Source organism: Nerophis ophidion, linkage group LG03 (assembly GCF_033978795.1).
Source record: "Nerophis ophidion isolate RoL-2023_Sa linkage group LG03, RoL_Noph_v1.0, whole genome shotgun sequence".
Lineage (NCBI taxonomy): Eukaryota > Metazoa > Chordata > Actinopteri > Syngnathiformes > Syngnathidae > Nerophis > Nerophis ophidion.
In genome coordinates, this window is record NC_084613.1 from 8,726,308 (window position 1) to 8,753,160 (window position 26,853).

The 26,853-nt window shown below is 28.8% G+C and overlaps 1 protein-coding gene across 1 annotated transcript in view; it reads left to right on the plus strand.

Annotated features, from left to right (window-relative positions):
- Nucleotides 1-26,853, plus strand: part of LOC133549069 (otoferlin-like) — a 181,684-nt gene that overhangs the window by 138,113 nt on the left and 16,718 nt on the right. The window contains exons 23-34 of the mRNA XM_061894164.1: nt 2,550-2,711; nt 2,783-2,902; nt 2,971-3,132; nt 8,613-8,775; nt 12,899-12,972; nt 13,110-13,136; nt 14,558-14,689; nt 14,765-14,837; nt 21,250-21,338; nt 21,406-21,543; nt 26,140-26,265; nt 26,341-26,468. Of these exons, the coding sequence (XP_061750148.1) occupies nt 2,550-2,711; nt 2,783-2,902; nt 2,971-3,132; nt 8,613-8,775; nt 12,899-12,972; nt 13,110-13,136; nt 14,558-14,689; nt 14,765-14,837; nt 21,250-21,338; nt 21,406-21,543; nt 26,140-26,265; nt 26,341-26,468 (1,394 nt within the window). The remainder of the gene's footprint in view (nt 1-2,549; nt 2,712-2,782; nt 2,903-2,970; nt 3,133-8,612; nt 8,776-12,898; nt 12,973-13,109; nt 13,137-14,557; nt 14,690-14,764; nt 14,838-21,249; nt 21,339-21,405; nt 21,544-26,139; nt 26,266-26,340; nt 26,469-26,853) is intronic.

Consider the following 26,853-nt stretch of genomic DNA (forward strand, 5'->3'; position numbering starts at 1 on the left):
AAAGATGCTAAACTGACAGTTGACAGGTAGAACACAAAGGTGCTAAACTGACAGTTGACAGGTCGAAAACAAAGATGCTAAACTGACAGTTGACAGGCAGAATACAAAGATGCTAAGCTAATAGTTGACAGGTAGAAAACAAAGATGCTAAACTGACAGTTGACAGGTCGAAAACAAAGATGCTAAACTGACAGTTGACAGGCAGAAAACAAAGATGCTAAACTGACAGTTGACAGGCAGAATACAAAGATGCTAAGCTAATAGTTGACAGGCAGAAAACAAAGATGCCAAACTGACAGTTGACAGGTCGAAAACAAAGATGCTAAACTGACAGTTGACAGGTAGAACACAAAGGTGCTAAACTGACAGTTGACAGGTCGAAAACAAAGATGCTAAACTGACAGTTGACAGGCAGAATACAAAGATGCTAAGCTAATAGTTGACGGGTAGAAAACAAAGATGCTAAACTGACAGTTGACAGGTCGAAAACAAAGATGCTAAACTGACAGTTGACAGGCAGAAAACAAAGATGCTAAACTGAGAGTTGACGGGTAGAAAACAAAGATGCTAAACTGACAGTTGACAGGTCGAAAACAAAGATGCTAAACTGACAGTTGACAGGTAGAACACAAAGGTGCTAAACTGACAGTTGACAGGTCGAAAACAAAGATGCTAAACTGACAGTTGACAGGCAGAATACAAAGATGCTAAGCTAATAGTTGACGGGTAGAAAACAAAGATGCTAAACTGACAGTTGACAGGCAGAAAACAAAGATGCTAAACTGACAGTTGACAGGTCAAAAACAAAGATGCTAAACTGACAGTTGACGGGCAGAAAACAAAGATGCTAAACTGACAGTTGACGGGTAGAAAACAAAGATGCTAAACTGACAGTTGACAGGTCGAAAACAAAGATGCTAAACTGACAGTTGACAGGCAGAAAACAAAGATGCTAAACTGACAGTTGACAGGCAGAAAACAAAGATGCTAAACTGATTGTTGACAGGTTTGAAACAAAGATGCTAAACTGACAGTTGACAGGTAGAAAACAAAGATGCTAAACTGACAGTTGACAGGCAGAAAACAAAGATGCTAAACTGACAGTTGACAGGCAGAAAACAAAGATGCTAAACTTACAGTTGACAGGTCGAAAACAAAGATGCTAAACTGATATTTTGCCGGATAGAGAACAAAGATGCTAAACTGATAGACAGTTCGAAAACAAAGATGCTAAACTGACAGTTGACAGGCAGAAAACAAAGATGCTAAACTGACAGTTGACAGGTCGAAAACAAAGATGCTGAACTGACAGTTGACAAGTCAAAAACAAAGATGCTAAACTGACAGTTGACAGGTCAAAAACAAAGATGCTAAACTGACAGTTGACAGGCAGAAAACAAAGATGCTAAACTGACAGTTGACAGGCAGAAAACAAAGATGCTAAACTGACAGTCGACAGGTAGAAAACAAAGTTGCTAGCCTTACAGTTGACAGGTCGAAAACAAAGATGCTAAACTGACAGTTGACAGGTAGAAAACAAATTTGCTAAACTGACAGTAGACAGGCAGAAAACAAAGATGCTAAACTGACAGTTGACAGGTCGAAAACAAAGATGCTAAACTGACAGTTGACAGGCAGAAAACAAAGATGCTAAACTGACAGTTGACAGGTCGAAAACAAAGATGCTAAACTGACAGTTGACGGGTCGAAAACAAAGATGCTAAACTGACAGTTGGCAGGTCCAAAACAAAGATGCTAAACTGACAGTTGACAGGTCGAAAAGAAAGATGCTAAACTGACAGTTGACAGGCAGAAAACAAAGATGCTAAACTGATTGTTGACAGGTTTGAAACAAAGATGCTAAACTGACAGTTGACAGGTAGAAAACAAAGATGCTAAACTGACAGTTTACAGGTTTAAAACAAAGATGCTAAACTGACAGTTGACGGGTCCAAAACAAAGATGTTAAACTGACAGTTGACAGGCAGAAAACAAAGATGCTAAACTGACAGTTGACAGGTAGAAAACAAAGATGCTAAACTGACAGTTGACAGGCAGAAAACAAAGATGCTGAACTGACAGTTGACAGGCAGAAAACAAAGATGCTAAACTGACAGTTGACAGGTAGAAAACAAAGATGCTAAACTGACAGTTGACAGGTAGAAAACAAAGATGCTAAACTGACAGTTGACAGGTAGAAAACAAAGATGCTAAACTGACAGTTGACAGGCAGAATACAAAGATGCTAAGCTAATAGTTGACAGGCAGAAAACAAAGATGCCAAACTGACAGTTGACAGGTCGAAAACAAAGATGCTAAACTGACAGTTGACAGGTAGAACACAAAGGTGCTAAACTGACAGTTGACAGTTCGAAAACAAAGATGCTAAACTGACAGTTGACAGGCAGAATACAAAGATGCTAAGCTAATAGTTGACGGGTAGAAAACAAAGATGCTAAACTGACAGTTGACAGGTCGAAAACAAAGATGCTAAACTGACAGTTGACAGGCAGAAAACAAAGATGTTGTTGTTGTTCCTGGTCTTTCAGGGCAAAGCAGACTTCATGGGCCGAACCTTCGCCAAGCCGGTGGTCAAGATGGCGGAGGAGCCCTACGTCGCCCCCCGCTTCCCCCCCCAGCTGGAGTACTACCAGATCTTCCGAGGGAACGGCATGGCGGGAGAGATGCTGGCCGCCTTTGAGCTGCTCCAGGTTTTCCTCTCCTTCAGTCCGTCATGTCCGACTGCGGGTGGCGAGTAACGTGTTCCAAACCCCTCCCTAAGATCGGACCCAACGGCAAAGCCGACCTCCCCGCCATCGACGGTCCCCCGGACGTGGACCACGGTCCGCTCCTTCCCGTCCCGCTGGGAATCCGACCGGTTCTCAGCAAGTACAGGATCGAGGTGAGGATTTTGGACAGGCTGGACACTGGTGGAAATGGTGACCGTGTTTTTGTGCCGCCCGGGTCCAGGTCTTGTTCTGGGGCTTGCGGGACCTGAAGAGGGTCAACCTGGCTCAGGTGGACCGTCCCCGCGTGGACATAGAATGTGCCGGGAAGGGGGTCCAGTCCAGCCTCATCCCCAACTACAGGAAGAACCCCAACTTCAGCACCCTGGTCAAGTGCTTCGAAGTTGTATGTGGTCATTTCTGATCATCATCTGGAGTGCATGAGAAAGTGGAAAGGGCAAAAATGTGAAGAAAAAAATTTTAAATTTTTTTTTACACTGAATTACTGTAAAAGGAAAAACGGTACCTGTGTTATTAGTTCTGTAAAATTCTGGCAGTTTTTTTAATGTTAAAATCTACAGTTGTTGTTTTTACACATAATTATTGTAAATTAAAAAACAGTCCCATTGTTATTTTTACGGTAAAATTCTGGCGACATACAGTAACTACTAACTTACTGTCGTTGTTTTTACATATAATTACTGTAAATAGAAAAACAGTACCAGTGTTATTCCTTCCGTAAAATTATGGCAGTTTTCTTACGGTAAAATCTACAGTTGTTGTTTTTACACAGAATTACTGTAAATGGAAAAATAATTCCAGTGTTATTTTTACAGTAAAATTCTGGCAACATAACTACTAACTTACTGTCGTTTTTACATATAATTACTGTAAAAGGAAAAACAGTACCAGTGTATTTTTTTCCGTAAAATCTGTCGATGTAAAAACCAGTTTTTTTACCGTAAAATCTACAGTCATTATTTTTTACACTGAATTACTGTAAAAGGAAAAACAGTACCTGTGTTATTCTTTCTGTAAAATTTTGGCATTTTTTTACGGTAAAATCCCCAGTTGTTGTTTTACACAGAATTACTGTAAATGGAAAAACAGTCCCATTGTTATTTTTACAGTAAAATTCCAGCGACAGAACTACTAACTTACTGTCATTGTTTTTACATATAATTACTGTAAAAGGAAAAACAGTACCGTTGTAAATGTTTCCGTAAAATTCTGTCGATGTAGCCAGTTTTTTGCCGTAAAATCTACAGTCATTGTTTTCACACTAAATTACTGTAAAAGGAAAAACAGTACCAACGTTATTTTTACCGTTAAATTCTGGCGACAGAACTATTAACTTACTGTCATTGTTTTTACATATAATTACCGTAAATGGAAAAACAGTACCACTGTAATTTTTTTCCGGAAAATTTTGTCGACAAAACTACTAACTTACTGTCACTCTTTTTATACAGAATTACTGTAAATTGAAAAACAGTCCCATTGTTATTTTTACAGTAAAATTCTGGTGACATGAGTACTAACTTACTGTCGTTGTTTTTACATATAATTACTGTAAATGGAAAAACAGTATCGCTGTAAATGTTTCCGTAAAATTCTGTCGATGTAGCCAGTTTTTTGCTGTAAAATCTACAGTCATTGTTTTCACACAAAATTACTGTAAAAGGAAAAACAGTCCCATTGTTATTTTTACCGTAAAATTCTGGCGACAGAACTATTAACTTACTGTCAATATTTTTACAAATAATTACTGTAAATGGAAAAACAGTACCATTGTCATTTTTACCGTAAAATTCTGGCGACATAACTACTAACTTACTGTAAAAGGAAAAACACTACTGGTGTTATTCTTTCCGTAAAATTCTGGCATTTTTTTACGGTAAAATCCCCAGTTGTTGTTTTACACCGAATTACTGTAAATGGAAAAACAGTCCCATTGTTATTTTGACGGTAAAATTCTGGCCCTATAACTACTGACTTACTGTCGTTGTTTTTACATATAATTACTGTAAATGGAAAAACAGTAGGGTGTTATTCTTTCCGTAAAATTCTGGTTGTTTGTTTACGTTAAAATCTATAGTTGTTGTTTTTACACAGAATTACCGTAAATTGAAAAGCAGTCCCATTGTTATTTTTGCAGTAAAATTCTGGCGACATGACTACTAACTTACTGTCATTGTTTTTACATATAATTACTGTAAAAGGAAAAACAGTACCGTTGTAAATTTTTCCGTAAAATTCTGTCGATGTAGCCAGTTTTTTGCCGTAAAATCTACAGTCATTGTTTTCACACTAAATTACTGTAAAAGGAAAAACAGTACCAACGTTATTTTTACCGTAAAATTCTGGCGACAGAACTATTAACTTACCGTCAATATTTTTACATATAATTACTGTAAATGGAAAAACAGTACCACAGTAATTTTTTTCCGGAAAATTCTGCCGACAAAACTACTAACTTACTGTCATTCTTTTTACACAGTATTACTGTAAATGGAAAAACAGTCCCATTGTTATTTTTACCGTAAAATTCTGCCGACATGACTACTAACTTACTGTCATTGTTTTTACATATAATTACTGTAAATGGAAAAACAGTACCGCTGTAAATTTTTCTGTAAAATTCTCTCGATGTAGCCAGTTTTTTGCCGTGAAATCTACAGTCATTGTTTTCACACTAAATTACTGTAAAAGGAATAACAGTACCAACGTTATTTTTACCTTGAAATTCTGGCGACAGAACTATTAACTTGCTGTCAATATTTTTATATATAATTACTGTAAATGGACAAACAGTACCATTGTTATTTTTACCGTAAAATTCTGGTGACAGAACTACTAACGTACTGTAAAAGGAAAAACAATACTAGTGTTATTCTTTCCGTATAATTCTGGCATTTTTTTTACGGTAAAATCCCCAGTTGTTGTTTGACACAGACTTACTGTAAATGGAAAAACAGTCCCATTGTTATTTTGATGGTAAAATTCTGGCGCTATAACTACTAACTTACTCTCGTTGTTTTTACAGTGCATTACTGTAAATGGAAAAACAGTAGTGTTATTCTTTCCGTAAAATTCTGGTTGTTTTTTTTACTGTAAAATCTATAGTTGTTGTTTTTACACAGAATTGCTGTAAATAGAAAAACAGTCCCATTGTTATTTTTACAGTAAAATTTTGGCGACATGACTACTAACTTACTGTCATTGGTTTTACAGGTCATTACTGTAAATGGAAAAACAGTACCGCTGGAAATTTTTCCGTAAAATTCTGTCGATGTAGCCAGTTTTTTGCTGTAAAATCTACAGTCATTGTTTTCACACTAAATTACTGTAAAAGGAAAAACAGAACCAAAGTTATTTTTACCGTAAAATTCTGGCAACAGAACTATTAACTTACTGTCATTATTTTTACACAGTATTACTGTAAATGGAAAAACAGTACCAATGTTATTTTTACCGTAAAATTCAGGCAGTTTTTCTACGGAAAAATCTACTGTTGTTGTTTTTACACAGAATTACTGTAAATGGAAAAACAGAACCACTGTTTTTTTTTACCACAAAATTCCGGCGACATAACTACTAACTTACTGTCATTATTTTTACACTGAATTACTTTAAAAGGAAAAACAGTACCAGTGTTATCCTTTCCGTAAAATTCTGGCAATTTTTTTTACGGTAAAATCTACAGTTTTTACACAGAATTACTGTAAATGGAAAAATAATTCCAGTGTTATTTTTACAGTAAAATTCTGGCAACATAATTACTAACTTACTGTCCGTTTTACATATAATTACTGCAAATGGAAAAACAGTACCGCTGTATTTTTTTGCCGTAAAATTCTGTCAATGTAAAAACCAGTTTTTTTACCGTAAAATCCACAGTCATTGTTTTTACACTGAATTGCTGTAAAAGGAAAAAAAGTGCCAGTGTTATTCTTTCCGTAAAATTCTGGCAGTTTTTTTACGGTTAAATCCCCAACTGTTGTTTTACACAGAATTACTGTAAATAAAAAACAGTCCCATTGTTATTTTTACGGTAAAATTCTGGCGACATAACCACTAACTTACTGTCATTTTTACATAAAAGTACTGTAAAAGTAAAACAGTACTAGTGTTATTCTTTCCGTAAAATTCTGGCATTTTTTTAAGGTAAAATCCCCAGTTTTTGTTTTACATAGAATTACTGTAAATGGAAAAACAGTACTATCGTTATTTTGACGGTAAAATTCTGGCAACATGACTACTAACTTACTTTCATTGGTCTTACAGGTCATTACTTTAAATGGAAAAATAGTACCGCTGTTATTTTTTCGGTAAAATTCTGTCGATGTAGCCAGTTTTTTACCGTAAAATCCAAAATCATTGTTTTTACACAGAATTATTGTAAATGGAAAAACAGTACAACTGTAATTTTTTCCGTAAAATTCTTGTGACTGAGATCCCAGGTTTTTTTTACCGTAAAATCTACAATCCTTGTTTTCACACAGAATTACTGTAAATGGAAAAGCAGTCCCATTGTTATTTTTACCGTAAAATTCTGGCGTCATGACTACTAACTTACTGTCATTGTTTTTACAGTGCATTACTGTAAATGGAAAAACAGTACCACTGTAATTTTTCCGTAAAATTCTGTCAATTTAGCCATTTTTTTTACCGTAAAATCTACAATCATTGTTTTTACACTGAATTACTGTAAAAGGAAAAACAGTACCAGTGTTATTCTTTACGTAAAATTCTGGCAGTTTTTTTTACGGTAAAATCTCCAGTTGTTGTTTTTACACAGAATTACTGTAAATGGAAAAACAATACATTGTTATTTTTACCGTAAAATTCTGGCGACATAACTACTAACTTACTGTCGTTTTTACATATAATTACTGTAAATGGAAAAACAGTACCAGTGTTATTCTTTCCGTAAAATTCTGGCAGTTTTTTTACGGTATAATTTACAGTTGTTGTTTTTACACAGTATTACTGTAAAAGGAAAAACAGTACCATTGTTATTTTTACCGTAAAATTCTGGCGACATAACTACTAACTTACTTTCATTGTTTTTACAGTGCATTACTGTAAATTTAAAAATAGTACCGCTGTTATTTTTCCCGTAAAATTCTGTCGATGTAAACAGTTTTTTACTGTAAAATCTGCAGTCATTGTTCTTAAACTGAATTACTGTAAAAGGAAAAACAGTCCCATTGTTATTTTTACCGTAAAATTCTGGCGACATAACTACTAACTTATTGTTGTTGTTTTTACAGTGCATTACTGTAAATGGAGAAACAGTACCTATGTAATTTTTTCCGTGAAATTCTATCGAAGTAGCCATTTTTTTACCGTAAAATCTACAGTCATTTTTTTCTACACTGAATTACTGTAAATGGAAAAACAGTCCCATTGTTATTTTTACTGTAAAATTTTGGCGACAGAACTAATAACTTACTGTTGTTTTTACATATAATTACTGTAAATAGAAAACAGTACCAGTGTTATTCTTTCCGTAAAATTTTGGCGTTTTTTTTACGGTAAAATCATTGCATTACTGTGAATGTGAAAATAGTGCCGCTGTTGTTTTGACGCTAAAAAACTGGAGACTGAGCCGTCGGTTTCTACCCTAAAATCTACAGTTGTTTTTACGCTGTGTTACAGTAAATAGACAGCTGTTATTTACCCTCCGTTGTTACACCAATCTACATTTTATAGCGCATGCAGAGCTACATAAATAACTTACCGTACTTCAAATGCAGCCTTTGTCAACAAGTGTAGTGTGTTTTCCAAAAAATGACAGCGGGAGGTCGCCCACAGCCACAGCTTTCACTGTTTCGGCTTCATTGGAGAGTTTACGGTCATCCCTGTTTTGTTGTCTGTCAGGATTTGCCCGAGAACGAGCTGCTCCACCCGCCGCTCAACATCCGAGTGGTGGACTGCAGGGCCTTTGGTCGCTACACCCTGGTGGGCTCGCACGCCGTCACCAGCCTCAGGAAGTTCATCTACCGACCCTCGGACAAGCAGGCCGACACCTGGGCCGCCACGGGTTTGACTCTTTTCAAAAAACACACACAAGTGGTCGGAAAAACATATATAATGAATACATAATTGTGGAGTAAAAACATATATAATGAATGCATAATTGTGGAGTAAAAACATATATAATGAATACACAATTGTGTAGTAAAAACATTTATAATGAATAAATGATTGTGTAGTGTTGCGTTGGACCCGGTCTTCTGCCGGTCCCCTCCCAGGTTGGTTCGATGACACATAAGCTGGTTATAAATGAATCCCAGGCAGAGTTGCTTATTCTGATATTTTATTACCAAAGCTTTGGGAGACCAATCTAGATACAACAACCTTTCAATCGCGTTGCCCAAATTGATTTTATCCTACTACGGAAGTTTTGACTCTTCTCTCCCTCTCAATCGCCCCCTTCCTCCAGAGCGAATTCCCATATCTATTCTCCTTCTCAGCCTGGGACATTGGAAATAAAAAGGATGTTATTGTTGCTAGTTACATTCCAACTATCAGGGCCTACGTACGCCCAACACTTAGCTGTTTTAAAATATGACTAGGATATAAAAAGATATCTATCTCCGTCAGTACTAAAAACATATATAATGAATACATAATTGTGGAGTAAAAACATAAATAATAAATACATAATTGTGGAGTAAAAACATAAATAATGAATACATAATTGTGGAGTAAAAACATATATGATGAATACATAATTGTGGAGTAAAAACATATATAATGAATACATAATTGTGGAGTAAAAACATATATAATGAATACATAATTGTGGTGTAAAAACATATATAATGAATACATAATTGTGGAGTAAAAACATATATAATGAATACATAATTGTGGAGTAAAAACATATATAATGAATACATAATTGTGTAAAAACAGATGTAATGAATACATAATTGTGGAGTAAAAACATATATAATGAATACATAATTGTGTAAAAACATATATAATGAATACATAATTGTGTAGTAAAAACATATATAATGGATACATAATTGTGTAGTAAAAACAGATATAATGAATACATAATTGTGTAAAAACATATATAATGAATACATAATTGTGTAGTAAAAACATATATAATGAATACATAATTGTGGAGTAAAAACATATATAATTAATGCATAATTATGTAGTAAAAACATATATAATGATTACATAATTGTGGAGTAAAAACATATATAATGAATACTATATTGAGTATTAAAAACATATATAATGAATACATAATTGAGTAGTAAAAACATATATAATGAATACATAATTGTGGAGTAAAAACATATATAATTAATGCATAATTGTGTAGTAAAAACATATATAATGAATACATAATTGTGGAGCAAAAACATATATAATGCATGCATAATTGTGTAGTAAAAACATATATAATGAATACACAATTGTGTAGTAAAAACATTTATAATGAATAAATGATTGTGTAGTGTTGCGTTGGACCCGGTCATCTGCCGGTGCCCTCCCAGGTTGGTTCGATGACACATAAGCTGGTTATAAATGAATCCCAGGCAGAGTTGCTTATTCTGATATTTTATTACCAAAGCTTTGGGAGACCAATCTAGATACAACAACCTTTCAATCGCGTTGCCCAAATTGATTTTATCCTACTACGGAAGTTTTGACTCTTCTCTCCCTCTCAATCGCCCCCTTCCTCCAGAGCGAATTCCCATATCTATTCTCCTTCTCAGCCTGGGACATTGGAAATAAAAAGGATGTTATTGTTGCTAGTTACATTCCAACTATCAGGGCCTATGTACGCCCAACACTTAGCTGTTTTAAAATAGGACTAGGATATAAAAAGATATCTATCTCCGTCAGTACTAAAAACATATATAATTAATACATAATTGTGGAGTAAAAACATAAATAATAAATACATAATTGTGGAGTAAAAACATAAATAATGAATACATAATTGTGGAGTAAAAACATATATAATGAATACATAATTGTGGAGTAAAAACATATATAATGAATACATAATTGTGGTGTAAAAACATATATAATGAATACATAATTGTGGAGTACACACATATATAATTAATGCATAATTGTGTAGTAAAAACATATATAATGAATACATAATTGTGTAATTAAAACATTAAAAAGTTGACTCTGGTAACACAATTGTTAGTTTTTTTATTTAAAAATGTCATTGTTCAAAAAAATAATATGAATTCAACCTCAACATCAAATATTCTATTCAGAAAAAAATGGGGGAAATGAAATATTGCATATTTTGTGTGTTTTCCTTCTAAAAAAACAGAAACAAATAGCACAAATGTAAACAAAAAACATTAAAAAATGAATAAACTTCTAATTTTAATAATTGTAATTATTTTAATTGAGAGATAGATCTAAAGTTGATCTACAGACTTAAGCGTCAAAAGTAAAAAATGAATAAATTAAAATAAATAAATAAATAAAATATATATATATATATATATGTATATATATATGTATATGTATATATGTATATATATATAACTTATTTTTAACGCTTTTATGATCCCCAAGAATTTTAGTGAGTTTTTTTTTAAACTGTCATTGCTCAAAAAATAATAGTAATTGAAAATCAAAATTAACATCAAATATTTAATTTTGGATTTTTTTTAGTTTTTTTTTTAGGGGTGGAGGGGAATTTGCATAATTTTTGTGTTTGAAACAAACAAACAAACAAAAAACATTTAAAAAATAGTAAACTTCTAATTGAGAGATATAGCTTAAGTTGATCTTAGACTTGAGCGTTGAAAATAAAAAAAAAATTAAAAAAAATGTACTACTTATTTTTAACACTTTTATGATCCCTAAGAATTTTCCTGGGATTTTTTTTTAAATGGTCAATGCTCAAAAAAATAATAATAAATTGGTAATAAATCCAAATCATCCACTATGAAATTTTGTGGGAGCGAAATATTGAACATGTGTGTTTGCCGTAAAAAACAGGGTTTTAACAAAAGGGCATACTATATATATATATATATATATATATATATATATATATATATATATATATATATATATATATATATATATATATATATATATATACATATATATAGTATTATATATTAATATATTATGAGGTGGCGACTTGTCCAGGGTGTACACCACCTTCCGCCCGATTGTAGCTGAGATAGGTGCCAGCGCCCCCCGCGGCCCCAAAGGGGAATAAGCGGTAGAAAATAGATGGATGGATGGATGGATGTATATATATATATATACTGTATATATATATATATACTGTATATATATATATATATATATATATATATATATACTGTATATATATATATATACTGTATATATGTATATGTATACATATATATATACACAGTATATATATATTGTATATATACATATATATGTATATTTATATATATATGTATGTGCAAACAACTATATATCGTGCATTTCCAATTAAAAAATTAAAGTATTACTAGGTTTTATTTTTTATTTTACATTAATAGTCGCAATAATATTATGAAAAAAGGCAATTCTACATGACTAAAGTTACAATAGGACAAAAAAATGTTCTACTTTTACTTAAATAAAGTTGCAATATTAGGATAACAAACTGTCAAATATAAAGTATATTAGTATTATAAGATTTTTGTTGTAATTTTAGCATGAAAAACTAGCAGTACAACAGGAAAATGGCCATCATTTTGTAACAAGGTCACAATATTTTTAGAAAATAATAAGTGAAGTTAAAGTATTGCAGGAAAAAAGTCATGGGTTAAAGTAAAAAATGTCATACTTTTATTAAAAATAAAGTAGAAATTTTCCAATAACACATTTTCATTCCCGAAAATAGAGTTTTATTTAGTCGTTTTACAATTAAAAAATAGCAATATTGTGCTTATTTTTGGGAGATCAAACTTGAGGCGAGCCTTAAAGATAATTTAAAAAAAAAGATTGATGTATTGTATTGGATTTGAAAATGAAAAATATCAACTTTGCCCCAGCATGCTTTGATTTTGCACAGTTTGGACACAACTGCACACGACTCTTTCGATGTTTATCACACATCCAAACACAGCCAATCTCTGCTCTGCATTCTTTATAAAAGCGCTGACAAGGTCTCCATCGTTTTTGTTGCTTCTCAGAGGAAATTGTTGTGGTCAACATGGAGCCCGAGGCCACTTTCAAGAAGATGGACACTGTGGTCCGCTTAGACTGTGTGAGTTTCTCCTCAGAGCAGCCACTTCATTAGGTACACCTGCGTGTTCCTAATGTGGCGCTCGGAGTCTGCAGGGGTACCTAATGTTGTGGCCCCCGGGTATGGTGACCTCTTTGACCTTCCTTTGTCTCCTGCAGGGCTCCGACGCTGTGGTCAAAGTCGAGGTAAACAAAGTGTGACATTATTTCAACGCGCTTTTTTTAGTTCTTTATTTTTCATTTCAGTTTTTTCAACACTTTGAAAATAAATGCATATTATATTATTGCATTAAATTATTTGTTTAAAGTTGTCATTTCAACACACTTCAAAAAAATGTATATCATTTTATTATATTATATATTTTTTTTAATGTTGTAATTTCAACACTTGAAAATATTTACATTGTATTATTGTATATTATATATATTATAGAATGTTTTTAATGTTGTCATTCAACGCACTTAATTTTTCATTTTAATTAAATAAATTCATTTAAATTACTATCAAATTATTAATATAAGAATTGGATTAATTTTAACACACTTAAAAAATATATATTATATTATGATATGATATTGTCTTTTTAATGTTGTCATTTCAACACACTTTTAAAAAATCATTTTATAATATTATATTGTTTTTATGTCGTCTTTTTAACACACTTAAAAATGTATATTATATAATTTTTTTATTTTAATTAAATTATTTCATTTAAATTACTATAAAATTATCAATATAAAAATTGTATTAATTTTAACACACTTAAAAAATATATATTATATTATTATATGATATTGTTTTTTTAATGTTGTCATTTCAACACACTTTTAAAATGTATATTATATATTTGTTTTCATTTTAATTAAATTATTTCATTTAAATAACTATTGAATTATTAATACAAAAATTTTATTAATTTTAACACACTTAAAAAATTATATCATAGTATTATATGATATTATTTTTTTAATGTTGTCATTTCAACACACTTTTAAAAAATGATATTATAATATTATATTATATAGTTTTTTGATGTTGTCATTTCAACACACTTATAAAAATGTTGTATAATTTTTTTCATTTTAATTAAATAAATTCATTTAAATTACTATTAGATTATTAATATAAAAATTTGATTAATTTTAACACACTTAAAAAATATATATTATATTATTGTATGATATTATTTTTGCAATGTTGTCATTTCAACACACTTTAAAAAAATCATTTTATAATTTTGTATTATTTTTTATGTCGTCTTTTCAACATACTTAAAAAATGTATATTATATCATTTTTTTCATTTTAATTAAATTATTTCATTTAAATTACTATTAAATTATTAATATAAAAATGTTATTAATTTTAACACACTTAAAAAATTTTATTATATTATTATATGATTTTATTTTTTTAAAGTTGTCATTTCAACACACTTTTAAAAAATTATATCATAATATTATATTATAATATTATATTATATTATTTTTCTGATGTTGTCATTTCAACACACTCTAAAAAATGTTTCTCTTAAATTATATTATTTTCTTAATGTTGTCATTTCAACACACTTCACCATCACACCGATTTGCATTTTGTCCACCAAGGAGGACGACAAGGAGGCCAAAGGGAAAAAAAAGAAGAGGAAGAAGGGAGACGAGATGGAAGACGAAGGATTGGATGAAAGTATGCTGGACTGGTGGTCCAAGTACTTTGTCTCCCTGGAGACTCTGACGGAGGTGCCACACATTTTATACAACGGGTCACGTCTTGTTTTGTTCCGCCACGTCACATCCCTGCTCTCGCCGCTGCAGGCACTGAAGACCCAAGAGGGGACGATGTCGGATGCAGAAGACAAAGAAGACGTGGACCTGGCAGATGGAGGAGGTACAAAAGCTCTCAGAATAATCCAGAAGTTTTTTTATTTTAATGCAAGCCAAGTTACATTTATTAAGGGCCATAATAAAAAAAAAATAGTAAGAGAATTTACGGAATTAATATTAGTCATATTATCAAGCGGAATTAAATAGCAATAGCCCTCATTTTATGAAAATAAACGTGCAATATTGTGTAAAAAAAGGAGCAATTTTACAATAATTTTTTTGTAATATTTTTAGGGGGAAAAGTACTTTTTTTTACTCTAAGAAAGTTGCAAAATGTCGGTAAAATGTGCAGAACAAACGAGGGACTTTCGCATCTTTTGACACTGGTGCAACTTGAATCCGTCGATTGGTGTGTGTTTGTTTGGCATTAAATGTGGGTGGAGGGAAAGGCTGGATGCAAATATAGCTACAAATGAGGCATAACGATGCAATGTGTAAATACAGCTAGCCTAAATAGCATGTTAGCATCGATTAGCATGCCGTGCTAAAAAGAAATAAGTTGGAATTTGACATGAATGAAGTTAGAATATTACAAGAAAAAAGTAATGGTTTAAAATCTAAAAATGTCCTACTTTTATAAGAATAAAGTTGAATTACTCTATTAGGATGATAAAACTTTTTGGGGGTAATTTTTACAAGTAAAAAAATAGCAATATTACGAAAACGTTTTTATTTTGTTTTAGCGTAATAAAGTCACAATATTCTTAAAAATAATATCTGAGTTCGAAATATATAAAGTTACAATTTGACAAAAACTTCTCAGTGGCTTATTTTACTACTACTTAATTACTACAAGAAAAAAGTCATAGTTTTAAGTCAAAAAATGTCTTACTTTTATAAGAATAAAGTTGCAAAACTCTATTAGGACAACAACATTTTGGGGGGGTAATTTTACAACTACAAAAATAGCGATATGAACTACAAAATATTTTTAGAAAAAAAAGTAGCAATTTTACAATAATTTTATTGCAATATTTTGAGGAGTATTTTTTTTTTTTTTAATAAAGTAGAAAATTAAAAAAAAAAATTAAGTTGGAATTTTACATGAATGAAGTTAGAATATTACAAGAAAAAAGTAATGGTTTAAAATATAAAAATGTCCTACTTTTATAAGAATAAAGTTGCATTACTCTATTAGGATGATACAACTTTTTTGGGGTAATTTTACAACAAAAAAAATAGCAATATTACGAGAGCGTTTTTATTTTGTTTTACCGTAATAAAGTCACAATATTCTTAAAAATAATATCTGAATTCTAAATATATAAAGTTACAATTTGACAAGAATTTCTCTTATATGAATTAAGTAGGATAACAAACCGTCAAATATAAGATAATTTATAAGATTTTTGTTGTAATTTTACAATGAAAAACTGGTAATATTACACGAAAATGGCCATCATTAATATCCAAATATTTTTAGAAAAAAAGTAGCAATTTTACACTAATTTTATTGCAATATTTTTAGGGGAGAAAAGTATTTTTTTAGCTCTAAGAAAGTTGCAATTTCTTTTAGAAAAAAGTTGGAATTCGACATAAACAAAGTTACAATACGACAACAAAAAAGTCATACTTGAAAAGGGAACATTATCACAATTTCAGAAGGGTTAAAACCAATAAAAATCACTTCCCAGTGGCTTATTTTACTACTACTTAATTACTACAAGAAAAAGTCATAGTTTTAAGTCAAAAAATGTCTTACTTTTATAAGAATAAAGTTGCAAAACTCTATTAGGACGACAAAACTTTTTGGGGGTAATTTTACAACTAAAAAAATAGCAATATGAACTACAAAATATTTTTACAAAGAAAGTAGCAATTTTACAATAATTTTATTGCAATATTTTGAGGATTTTTTTTTTTTTTTTAATAAAGTAGCAAATTTAAAAAAAAAAATTTAAGTTGGAATTTTACATGAGTGAAGTTTGAATATTACAAGAAAAAAGTAATGATTTAAAATCTAAAAATGTCCTACTTTTATAACAATAAAGTTGCATTACTCTATTAGGATGATAAAACTTTTTTTGGGGTAATTTTACAATTAAAAAAATAGCAATATTACGAGAACGTTTTTATTTTGTTTTACCGTAATAAAGTCACAATATTCTTAAAAATTATATCTGAATTCTAAATACATAAAGTTAAAATTTGACAAGAACTTCTCTTATATGAATTAAGTAGGATAACAAACCGTCAAATATAAGATCATTTGTAAGATTTTTGTTGTAATTTTACAATGAAAGACTGGTAAGATTACACGAAAATAGCCATTATTAATTTCCAAATATTTTTAGAAAAAAAGTAGCAATTTTACCAAAAAAAATGTGCATTATTTTTAGGGGGGAAAGTTTTTTTTTTTTACTCTAAGAAAGTTGCCATTTCTTTTAGCAAAAAGTTGGAATTCGACATAAACAAAGTTACAATACTACAAGAAAATAGTCGTAGTTGAAAGGGGAACATTATCACAATTTCAGAAGGGTTAAAACCAATAAAAATCACTTCCCAGTGGCTTATTTTACTACTACTTAATTACTACAAGAAAAAAGTCAAAGTTTTAAGTCAAAAAATGTCTTACTTTTATAACAATAAAGTTGCAAAACTCTATTGGGACAACAAAACTTTTTGGGGGTATTTTAACATCTAAAAAAATAGCAATATGAACTACAAAATATTTTTACAAAGAAAGTAGCAATTTTACAATAATTTTATTGCAATATTTTGAGGATTTAAAAAAAAAAAATTAAATAAAGTTGCAAATTTAAAAAAAATTAAGTTGGAATTTTACATGAATGAAGTTAGAATATTACAAGAAAAAATTAATGGTTTAAAATCTAAACATGTCCTACTTTTATAAGAATAAAGTTGCATTACTCTATTAGGATGATAAAACTTTTTTGGGGTAATTTTACAACTTAAAAAAATAGCAATATGAACTACAAAATATTTTTACAAAGAAAGTAGTAATTTTACAATAATTTTATTGCAATATTTTGAGGATTTTTTTTTATTGTATTTTATTTATTTATTTATTTTTTTAATAAAGTAGCAAATTAAAAAAATTTAACTTGGAATTTTACATGAATGAAGTTAGAATATTACAAGAAAAAAGTAATGGTTTAAAATCTAAAAATGTCCTACTTTTCTAAGAATAAAGTTGCATTACTCTATTAGGATAACAAAACTTTTTGGGGGTAGTTTTAAAACTAAAAAAAATAGCAATATGAACTACAAAATCTTTTTGGAAAGAAAGTAGCAATTTTACAATAAATTTATTGCAATATTTTGAGGATTTTATTTTTATTTTTATTTTAATAAAGTTGCAAATTTAAAAAAATTTAAGTTGGAATTTTACATGAATGAAGTTAGAATATTACAAGAAAAAAGTAATGGTTTAAAATCTAAAAATGTCCTACTTTTATAAGAATAAAATTGCATTACTCGATTAGGATGATAAAACTTTTTGGGGGTTATTTTACAACAAAAAAAATAGCAATATTACGAGAACGTTTTTATTTTGTTTTACCATAATAAAGTCACAATATTCTTAAAAATAATATCTGAGTTCGAAACATATAAAGTTACAATTTGACAAGAACTTTTCTTATATGAATCAAGTAGGATAACAAACTGTCAAATATAAGATTTTTGTTGTAATTTTAAAATGAAAAACTGGCAATATTACACGAAAATGGCCTTAATTAATATCCAAATATTTTTAGAAATAAAGTAGCTATTTTACAATAACTTTATTGCAATATTTTTAGGAAAAAAAATGTTTTTTAATTTTAATAAAGTTGCTATTTTCTTTTAGAAAAAAATAGGAATCCTACATAAATTAAGTTACAATATTACAAGAATAAAGTCATAATTTGTAGTCGAAAAATGTCCTACTTTTATAAGAATAAAGTTGCATTACTCTATTAGAATAACACAAGTTTTTTTGGGTCATTTACAATTAAAAAATAGCAATATTACAAGTAAAAAATTTATTTTACCATAATGATGTCACAAATTTTTTTTTATATATGTTATAAGATTTTTTTTGTTTTCATTATACGATAAAAAACTAGCAATATTACACAAAAATTATTATTATTTTTTTTGGGTTGTGAAAAAGGGAGGTTTTTTGGGTTGGTGCACTAATTGTAAGTGTATGTTGTGTTTTTCATGTTGATTTAATAAAAAAATCAATAAAATAAAATTTAAAACATTTATAAAAAATTATTTTGCGGCCCGGTACCAAATTTTTTGGGGGGTCATAAAAAAGGGAGTTTTCTTTGGGTTGGTGCACTAATTGTAAATGTATCTTGTGTTTATATATTGATTTAATAAAAAATAAAAAATAAAATAAATATTTAAAAAATTTATAAAAAATAATTTTGCGGCCCGGTGCCAGTTTTTATTTTTGTAAGGTAGTTTTTTTGGGTTGATGCACTAATTGCAAGTGTATCTTGTGTTTTTATGTTTATTTAATAAAAATAAAAAAGTAAATAAAAAATAAAAAAAATTAATGAAAAAATATTCTGCGGCTTGGCACCAGTTTTAATTTTTTTGTCATGAAAAAATTAGTTTTTTGGGTTGGTGCACTAATTGTAAGTGTATCTTGTGTTTTTTATGTTGATTTAATTTAAAAAAAATTACAAAATTACAAAAATTAACAAAAAATTAATTAAAAATTATTTTGCGGCCTGGTACAAATTTTTGGGGGGGGTCATAAAAAAGGGAGGGTTTTTTTGGGGTTGGTGCACTAATTGTAAGTGTATATTGTGTTTTTTATGTTGATTTAATAAAAATTTAAAAAATAAATTAAAAATTTAAAAAATTTATAAAAAATTATTCTGCGACTCCACCAGTTTTAATTTTTTTGTCATGAAAAGGAAAGTTTTTTTGGGTTGGTGCACTAATTGCAAGTGTATCTTGTGTTTTTTATGTTCATTTAATAAAAATTTAAAAAATAAAATTAAAAAATTAATAAAAAATTAATAAAAAATTATTCAGCGGCCCGGTACCAAATTTTTTGGGGGGTCATAAAAAAGGGAGGGTTTTTTTTGGGTTGGTGCACTAATTGTAAGTGTATCTTGTGCTTTTTATGTTTATTTAATAAAAATAAAAAAGTAAATAAAAAATAAAAAAAATTTATGAAAAAATATTCTGCGGCTTGGCACCAGTTTTAATTTTTTTGTCATGAAAAAATTAGTTTTTTGGGTTGGTGCACTAATTGTAAGTGTATCTTGTGTTTTTTATGTTGATTTAATTTAAAAAAAATTACAAAATTACAAAAATTAACAAAAAATTAATTAAAAATTATTTTGCGGCCTGGTACAAATTTTTGGGGGGGGTCATAAAAAAGGGAGGGTTTTTTTGGGGTTGGTGCACTAATTGTAAGTGTATATTGTGTTTTTTATGTTGATTTAATAAAAATTTAAAAAATAAATTAAAAATTTAAAAAATTTATAAAAAATTATTCTGCGACTCCACCAGTTTTAATTTTTTTGTCATGAAAAGGAAAGTTTTTTTGGGTTGGTGCACTAATTGCAAGTGTATCTTGTGTTTTTTATGTTCATTTAATAAAAATTTAAAAAATAAAATTAAAAAATTAATAAAAAATTAATAAAAAATTATTCAGCGGCCCGGTACCAAATTTTTTGGGGGGTCATAAAAAAGGGAGGGGTTTTTTTGGGTTGGTGCATTAATTGTAAGTGTATCTTGTGCTTTTTATGTTGATTTAATAAAAAAAAAAAATCAATAAAAAAAAAAAAAAAAATAAGACAAAATAATTCTGCGGCTCGGCACCAGTTTTAATTTTTTTGTCATGAAAAAGGGAAGTTTTTTTGGGTTGGTGCACTAATTGTAAGTGTATCTTGTTTTTTTTTATGTTGATTTAATACAAAAAAAAAATAATAAATACATTTATAAAACATTCTTCTGCGGCCCGGTACCAGTTTTTATTTTTGTGTCATGAAAAAGGGAGTTTTTTTGGGGTTGGTGCACTTATTGTAAGTGTATCTTGGGTTTTTAATGTTGATTTGATAAAAAATTAATCATAAAAAATTATTTCTGCGGCCCGGTGGTTGGGGACCACTGCAACAAGTGTGCAAAAGTCATAGGTCACCACTACTGTTGTTGCTTTTTTCTGACTTGTTACTCAGTCTTGTAGGTTTGGTGAGAATCTGGATAAAGACACAGCTATATGCAGCCCTTTGAGACACTAGTGATTTAGGGCTATATAAGTAAACATTGATTGATTGATTGATATATAAAGTAAAGAGTAAGCCAAAAAAAACGATACATTTAAGAAACTTTTGGGCCGTACATTTTGTCAACTTCCAAGTTGGAATTCATGTCTTGAGTGCCGCGCTTCTGTTTTTTACGTCTGGCTGAGTCCGACGTCCAACCTGATGACTCTCCTGTGAAAGGTTCCAAGAGGGTCAAAGGCAGGAGGGACAGGAAGAAGGCGGCCTCGGACCCGGCGGAGAAGAGAAAAGCCAAGCTGGAGGAGCTGAAGGTAACGTGGCGCCACTGAACGCACCGCCAAGAAAACTGGATTTTTACCCTTCTCCTGGATCACAAAGGTGTACCCCAAAGAGCTGGAGGGGGACTTTGACAACTTTGAGGACTGGCTGCACAGTTTCAACCTGTTCCGAGGGAAAGGCGGCGACGACGACGACCAAAACGGGACGGACGAGGACCGGATTGTCGGGAAATTCAAAGTAAGTCCAGGATGTGGACATTTTACCGTTTTGTACTCTTTTCTACCCTACCTTTAAATCAGGTTGAAAAAAATACAGTTATAAACAAGGAAAAAAGTAGCGTGTTTACATAAAAATGCTAACACTTAGCATGTGTGCTAACGTTAGCATGATAGCAGTCAGCTCGTGTCATATACCAAGTTATATGACTGGTTGCGGGGATAGAAACAAAAAGTGTATAATTAGATGAAAAAGTTAGCATGAGTAAGTTAGCTTACTAGCATGCTATCGTTTGCATGCTAACAGTTAATACGTGTCACACACCAAATTGTATGACTGGGTTGAACGGTTGCAAAACTAGCTCAAAAAGTTTTAGTATTATTAAATAAAGTTTGTAATTTGACAAGAATAAAGTGCAATATTATTAAATATAGTTTGTAATTTGATAAAAAATAAAGTTTTAATATTATTAAATACAGTTTGTAATTTGACAGGAATAAAGTTGCAATATTATTAAATAAAGTTTGTAATTTGATAAAAATAAAGTTTCAATATTATTTTAAAAAGTTTTAATTTGACAAGAGTAAAGTGCAATTTATTTAATAAGGTTTGTAATTTGATAAAAAATAAAGTTTCACTATCATTAAATATTGTTGTAATTTGACAAGAATAAAGTTGCAATATTATTAATAAATACAGTTTGTAATTTGACAAGAATAAAGTTTTAATATTATTTAAAAACGTTTTAATTTGACAAAAATAAAGTTGCAATATTATTAAATAAAGTTTGTAATTTGATTAAAAAAAATTAAGTTTCAATATTATTAAAAAGTTTTAATTTGACAAGAATAAAGTGCAATATGATTAAATAAAGTTTGTCAATTGATAAAAAATAAAGTTGTAATATTAAATAAAGTTTGTAATTTGATAAAAATAAAGTTTCAATATTATTAAAAAAAGTTTTAATTTGACAATAATAAAGTTGCAATATTATTAAATAAAGTTTGTAATTTTATAAAAATAACGTTTCAATATTATTTAAAAAAGTTTTCATTTGACAAGAATAAAGTTGCAAATTAATGAATAAAATTTGTAATTGGACAAGAATAAAGTTTCAATATTATTTAAAAGGTTTTAATTTGACAAGAATAAAGTTGCAATATTATTAAATAAAGTTTGTAATTTGACAACAATAACGTTTTAATATTATTTAAAAAAGTTTTAATTTGACAAGAATAAAGTTGCAATATTATTAAATAATGTTTGTAATTTGATTTTAAAAAATCAAGTTTCAATATCATTAAATAAAGTTTGTAATTTGATAAAAATAAAGTTTCAATATTATTAAATAAAGTTTGTATTTTGTGAAGAATAAAGTTGAAATATTAAACAACGTTTTAATTTGACAAGAATAAAGTTGCAATATTAATAAATAAAGTTTGTAATTTGATCAAAATAAACTTTCAATCTTATTAAATAAAGTTTGTATTTTGACAAGAATAAAGTTGAAATATTATTAAACGTTTTAATTTGACAAGAATAAAGTTGCAATAATATTAATAGATAAAGTTTGTAATTTGACATGAATAAAGTTTTAATATTATTAAAAAAGTTTAAATTTGACAAAAATTAAGTTGCTATATTATTGAATAATGTTTGTAATTTTATGAAAAAATAAAGTTGCAATATTATTAAATAATGTTTGTAATTTGATAAAAATAAAGTTGAAATATTATTTTAAAAAGTTTTAAATTGACAAAAATAAAGTTGCAATATTATTAATAAAGTTTGTAATTTGATAAAAAATCAAGTTTCAGTATTATTAAAAATAATTTTTAATTTGACAAGTTTAAATATTATTTAAAAAATGTTTTAATTCGACAAGAATAAAGTTTTAATATTATTTTTAAAAAAAGTTTTAATTTGACAAGAATAAAGTTGCAATATTATTAAATAATGTTTGTAATTTGATTAAAAAAATTTAGTTTCAATATTATTAAATAAAGTTTGAATTTTGACAAGAACAGAGTTGCAATATTAATGAATAAAGTTTGTAATTTGAAAAAAAATAAAGGTTCAATATTATTTAAAAAATGTTTTAATTTGACAAGAATAAAGTTGCAATAATTTCAATAAATACAGTTTGTAATTTCACAAGAATAAAGTTTTTAATATTATTTTTAAAAAGTTTTAATTTGACAAGAATAAATTTGCAATAATAATAATAAATACAGTTTGTAATTTGACTAGAATAAAGCTTTAATATTATTTTAAAAAAAGTTTTAATTTGACAAAAATAAAGTTGCAATATTATTAAATAAAGTTTGTAATTTGATTTTTAAAAAAATTCAACATTATTAAATAACATTTCAATTTGACAAGAATAAAATTGAAAAAATATTAATAAATACAATTTGTAATTTGACAAGAATAAAGTTGCAATAGTAATAAATAAAGTTTGTGATTTGATCAAAATAAAGTTTCAATATAATAAAAAAAAGTTTTAATTTGACAAGAATAAAGTTGCAAAATTATTAAATAATGTTTGTAATTTGATAAAGATTCAATATTTTTCAATAAAGTTTGTATTTTGACAAGAATAAAGTTGAAATATTATTAAATAACGTTTTATTTTGACAAGAATAAAGTTGCAATATTAATAAATAATGTTTGTAATTTGATAAAAAATAAAGTTTCAATATTATTAAATAAAGTTGTAATTTGATAAAAAATAAAGTTTCAATATTATTAATTAAAGTTTGAAATTTGACAAGAATAAAGTTGAAGTATTATTAAATATCGTTTTAATTTGACAAGAATAAAGTTGCAATAATATCAATGAATACAGTTTGTAATTGGATCAAAATAAAGTTTTAATATCATTAAAAAAAGTTTGAATTTGACAAGAATAAAGTTTAAATATTATTAAATAACGTTTTATTTTGACAAGAATAACATTGCAATAATATTAATAAATACAGTTTGTAATTGGACAATAATAAAGTTTTAATATTATTTAAAAAAGTTTGAATTTGACAAGAATAAAGTTGCAATATTAATAAATAATGTTTGTAATTTGATAAAAAATAAAGTTTCAATATTATTAACTAAAGTTGTAATTTGATCAAAATTAAAGTTTCAAAATTATTAATTAAAGTTTGTAATTTGACAAGAATAAAGTTGAAGTATTATTAAATAACGTTTTAATTTGACAAGAATAAAGTTGCAATAATATTAATGAATACAGTTTGTAATTGGATCAAAATAAAGTTTTAATATCATTAAAAAAAGTTTGAATTTGACAAGAATAAAGTTGCAATATTAATGAACAAATTTTGTAATTTGATCAAAATAAAGTTTTAATATAATTTTTTAAATAAGTTTAAATTTGACAAAAAATAAAGTTGCAATATTCTTAAATAAAGTTTGTAATTTGACAAGAATAAAAATGCAACTTTATTTTACTTTTTGAAGTTTTAATTTGACAACAACATCGTGCATTTATAATAAATACAGTTTGAAATTTGACAAGAGTAAAGTTGCAATAATAATCAATAAAGTTTGTAATTTGACAAGAATAAAAACGTAACTTTATTTTATTTTTTGAAGTTTTAATTCGACAAGAACATAGTGCATTTATAATAAATACAGTTTGAAATTTAACAAGAATAAAGTTGCAATAATAATCAATAAAGTTTGTAATTTGACAAGAATAAAAACGTAACTTTATTTTATTTTTTGAAGTTTTAATTCGACAAGAACATAGTGCATTTATAATAAATACTGTTTGAAATTTGACAAGAATAAAGTTGCAATAATAATCAATAAAGTTTGTAATTTGACAAGAATAAAAACGTAACTTTATTTTATTTTTTGAAGTTTTAATTCGACAAGAACATAGTGCATTTATAATAAATACTGTTTGAAATTTGACAAGAATAAAGTTGCAATAATAATCAATAAAGTTTGTAATTTGACAAGAATAAAAACGTAACTTTATTTTATTTTTTGAAGTTTTAATTCGACAAGAACATAGTGCATTTATAATAAATACTGTTTGAAATTTGACAAGAATAAAGTTGCAATAATAATCAATAAAGTTTGTAATTTGACAAGAATAAAAACGTAACTTTATTTTATTTTTTGAAGTTTTAATTCGACAAGAACATAGTGCATTTATAATAAATACTGTTTGAAATTTGACAAGAATAAAGTTGCAATAATAATCAATAAAGTTTGTAATTTGACAAGAATAAAAACGTAACTTTATTTTATTTTTTGAAGTTTTAATTCGACAAGAACATAGTGCATTTATAATAAATACTGTTTGAAATTTGACAAGAATAAAGTTGCAATAATAATCAATAAAGTTTGTAATTTGACAAGAATAAAAACGTAACTTTATTTTATTTTTTGAAGTTTTAATTTGACAAGAACATAGTGCATTTATAATGAATACAGTTCGAAATTTGACAATAATAAAGTTGCAATAATAATAATAAATAAAGTTTGTAATTTGACAAGAATAAAGTTGCAATAATAATAATAAATAAAATTTGTAATTTGAGAAGAATAAATATTGGTTGCAGTAAAGAATGACGTGTGTGTTCCCACCAGGGCTCCATGTGCATGTACAAAGTGTCCGAGGACCTGCCCAGGGACTCGGACTCCAACATGGGGATGTTCCAGAACATTCCCAACAACGATCCCGTCAACGTCCTGGTGCGGGTCTACATCATCAGGGTGAGCGGCGTGCTCTCTATGGGACCGCTAAAAAGCGGTGGCCTACAACTGACTTGTACTGTACGTGTACGGCAGGCCACTGACCTGCACCCTGCGGACATCAACGGGAAAGCCGACCCGTACATCGCCATCAAGCTGGGCAAGACCGAGGTGAAGGACAAAGAGAACTACATCTCCAAGCAGCTCAACCCTTTGTTTGGAAAGTAAGGACACAGAGGGAAGGAATGGAAACACAATCAAAAGGCTGCAGCCTGCCACTGTGGCCCCCACACCCCCTCCAGTCTCTTGCAAGTCTCCAGATATACAGTTGTGATCAAAAGTGTAGATACACTCGTAAAGAACGTGATGTCATAGCTGTCTGGAGTTTCCAATCATTTCTACAACTCTATCACAAAAAAAGACCCAACCTCCGGGGCTGATGATTTTTAGCTTGTCCTGAAGAATTTGGAGCTAATCCTCCTTTGTCATTGTCCCATTTAAAGCAGCAGTTCCATAGGCAGCAAAACAGGCCCATAGCATAATACTACCACCACCATGCTTGACGGTAGGCGTGGTGTTCCTGGGATTAAAGGCCTCACCTTTTCTCCT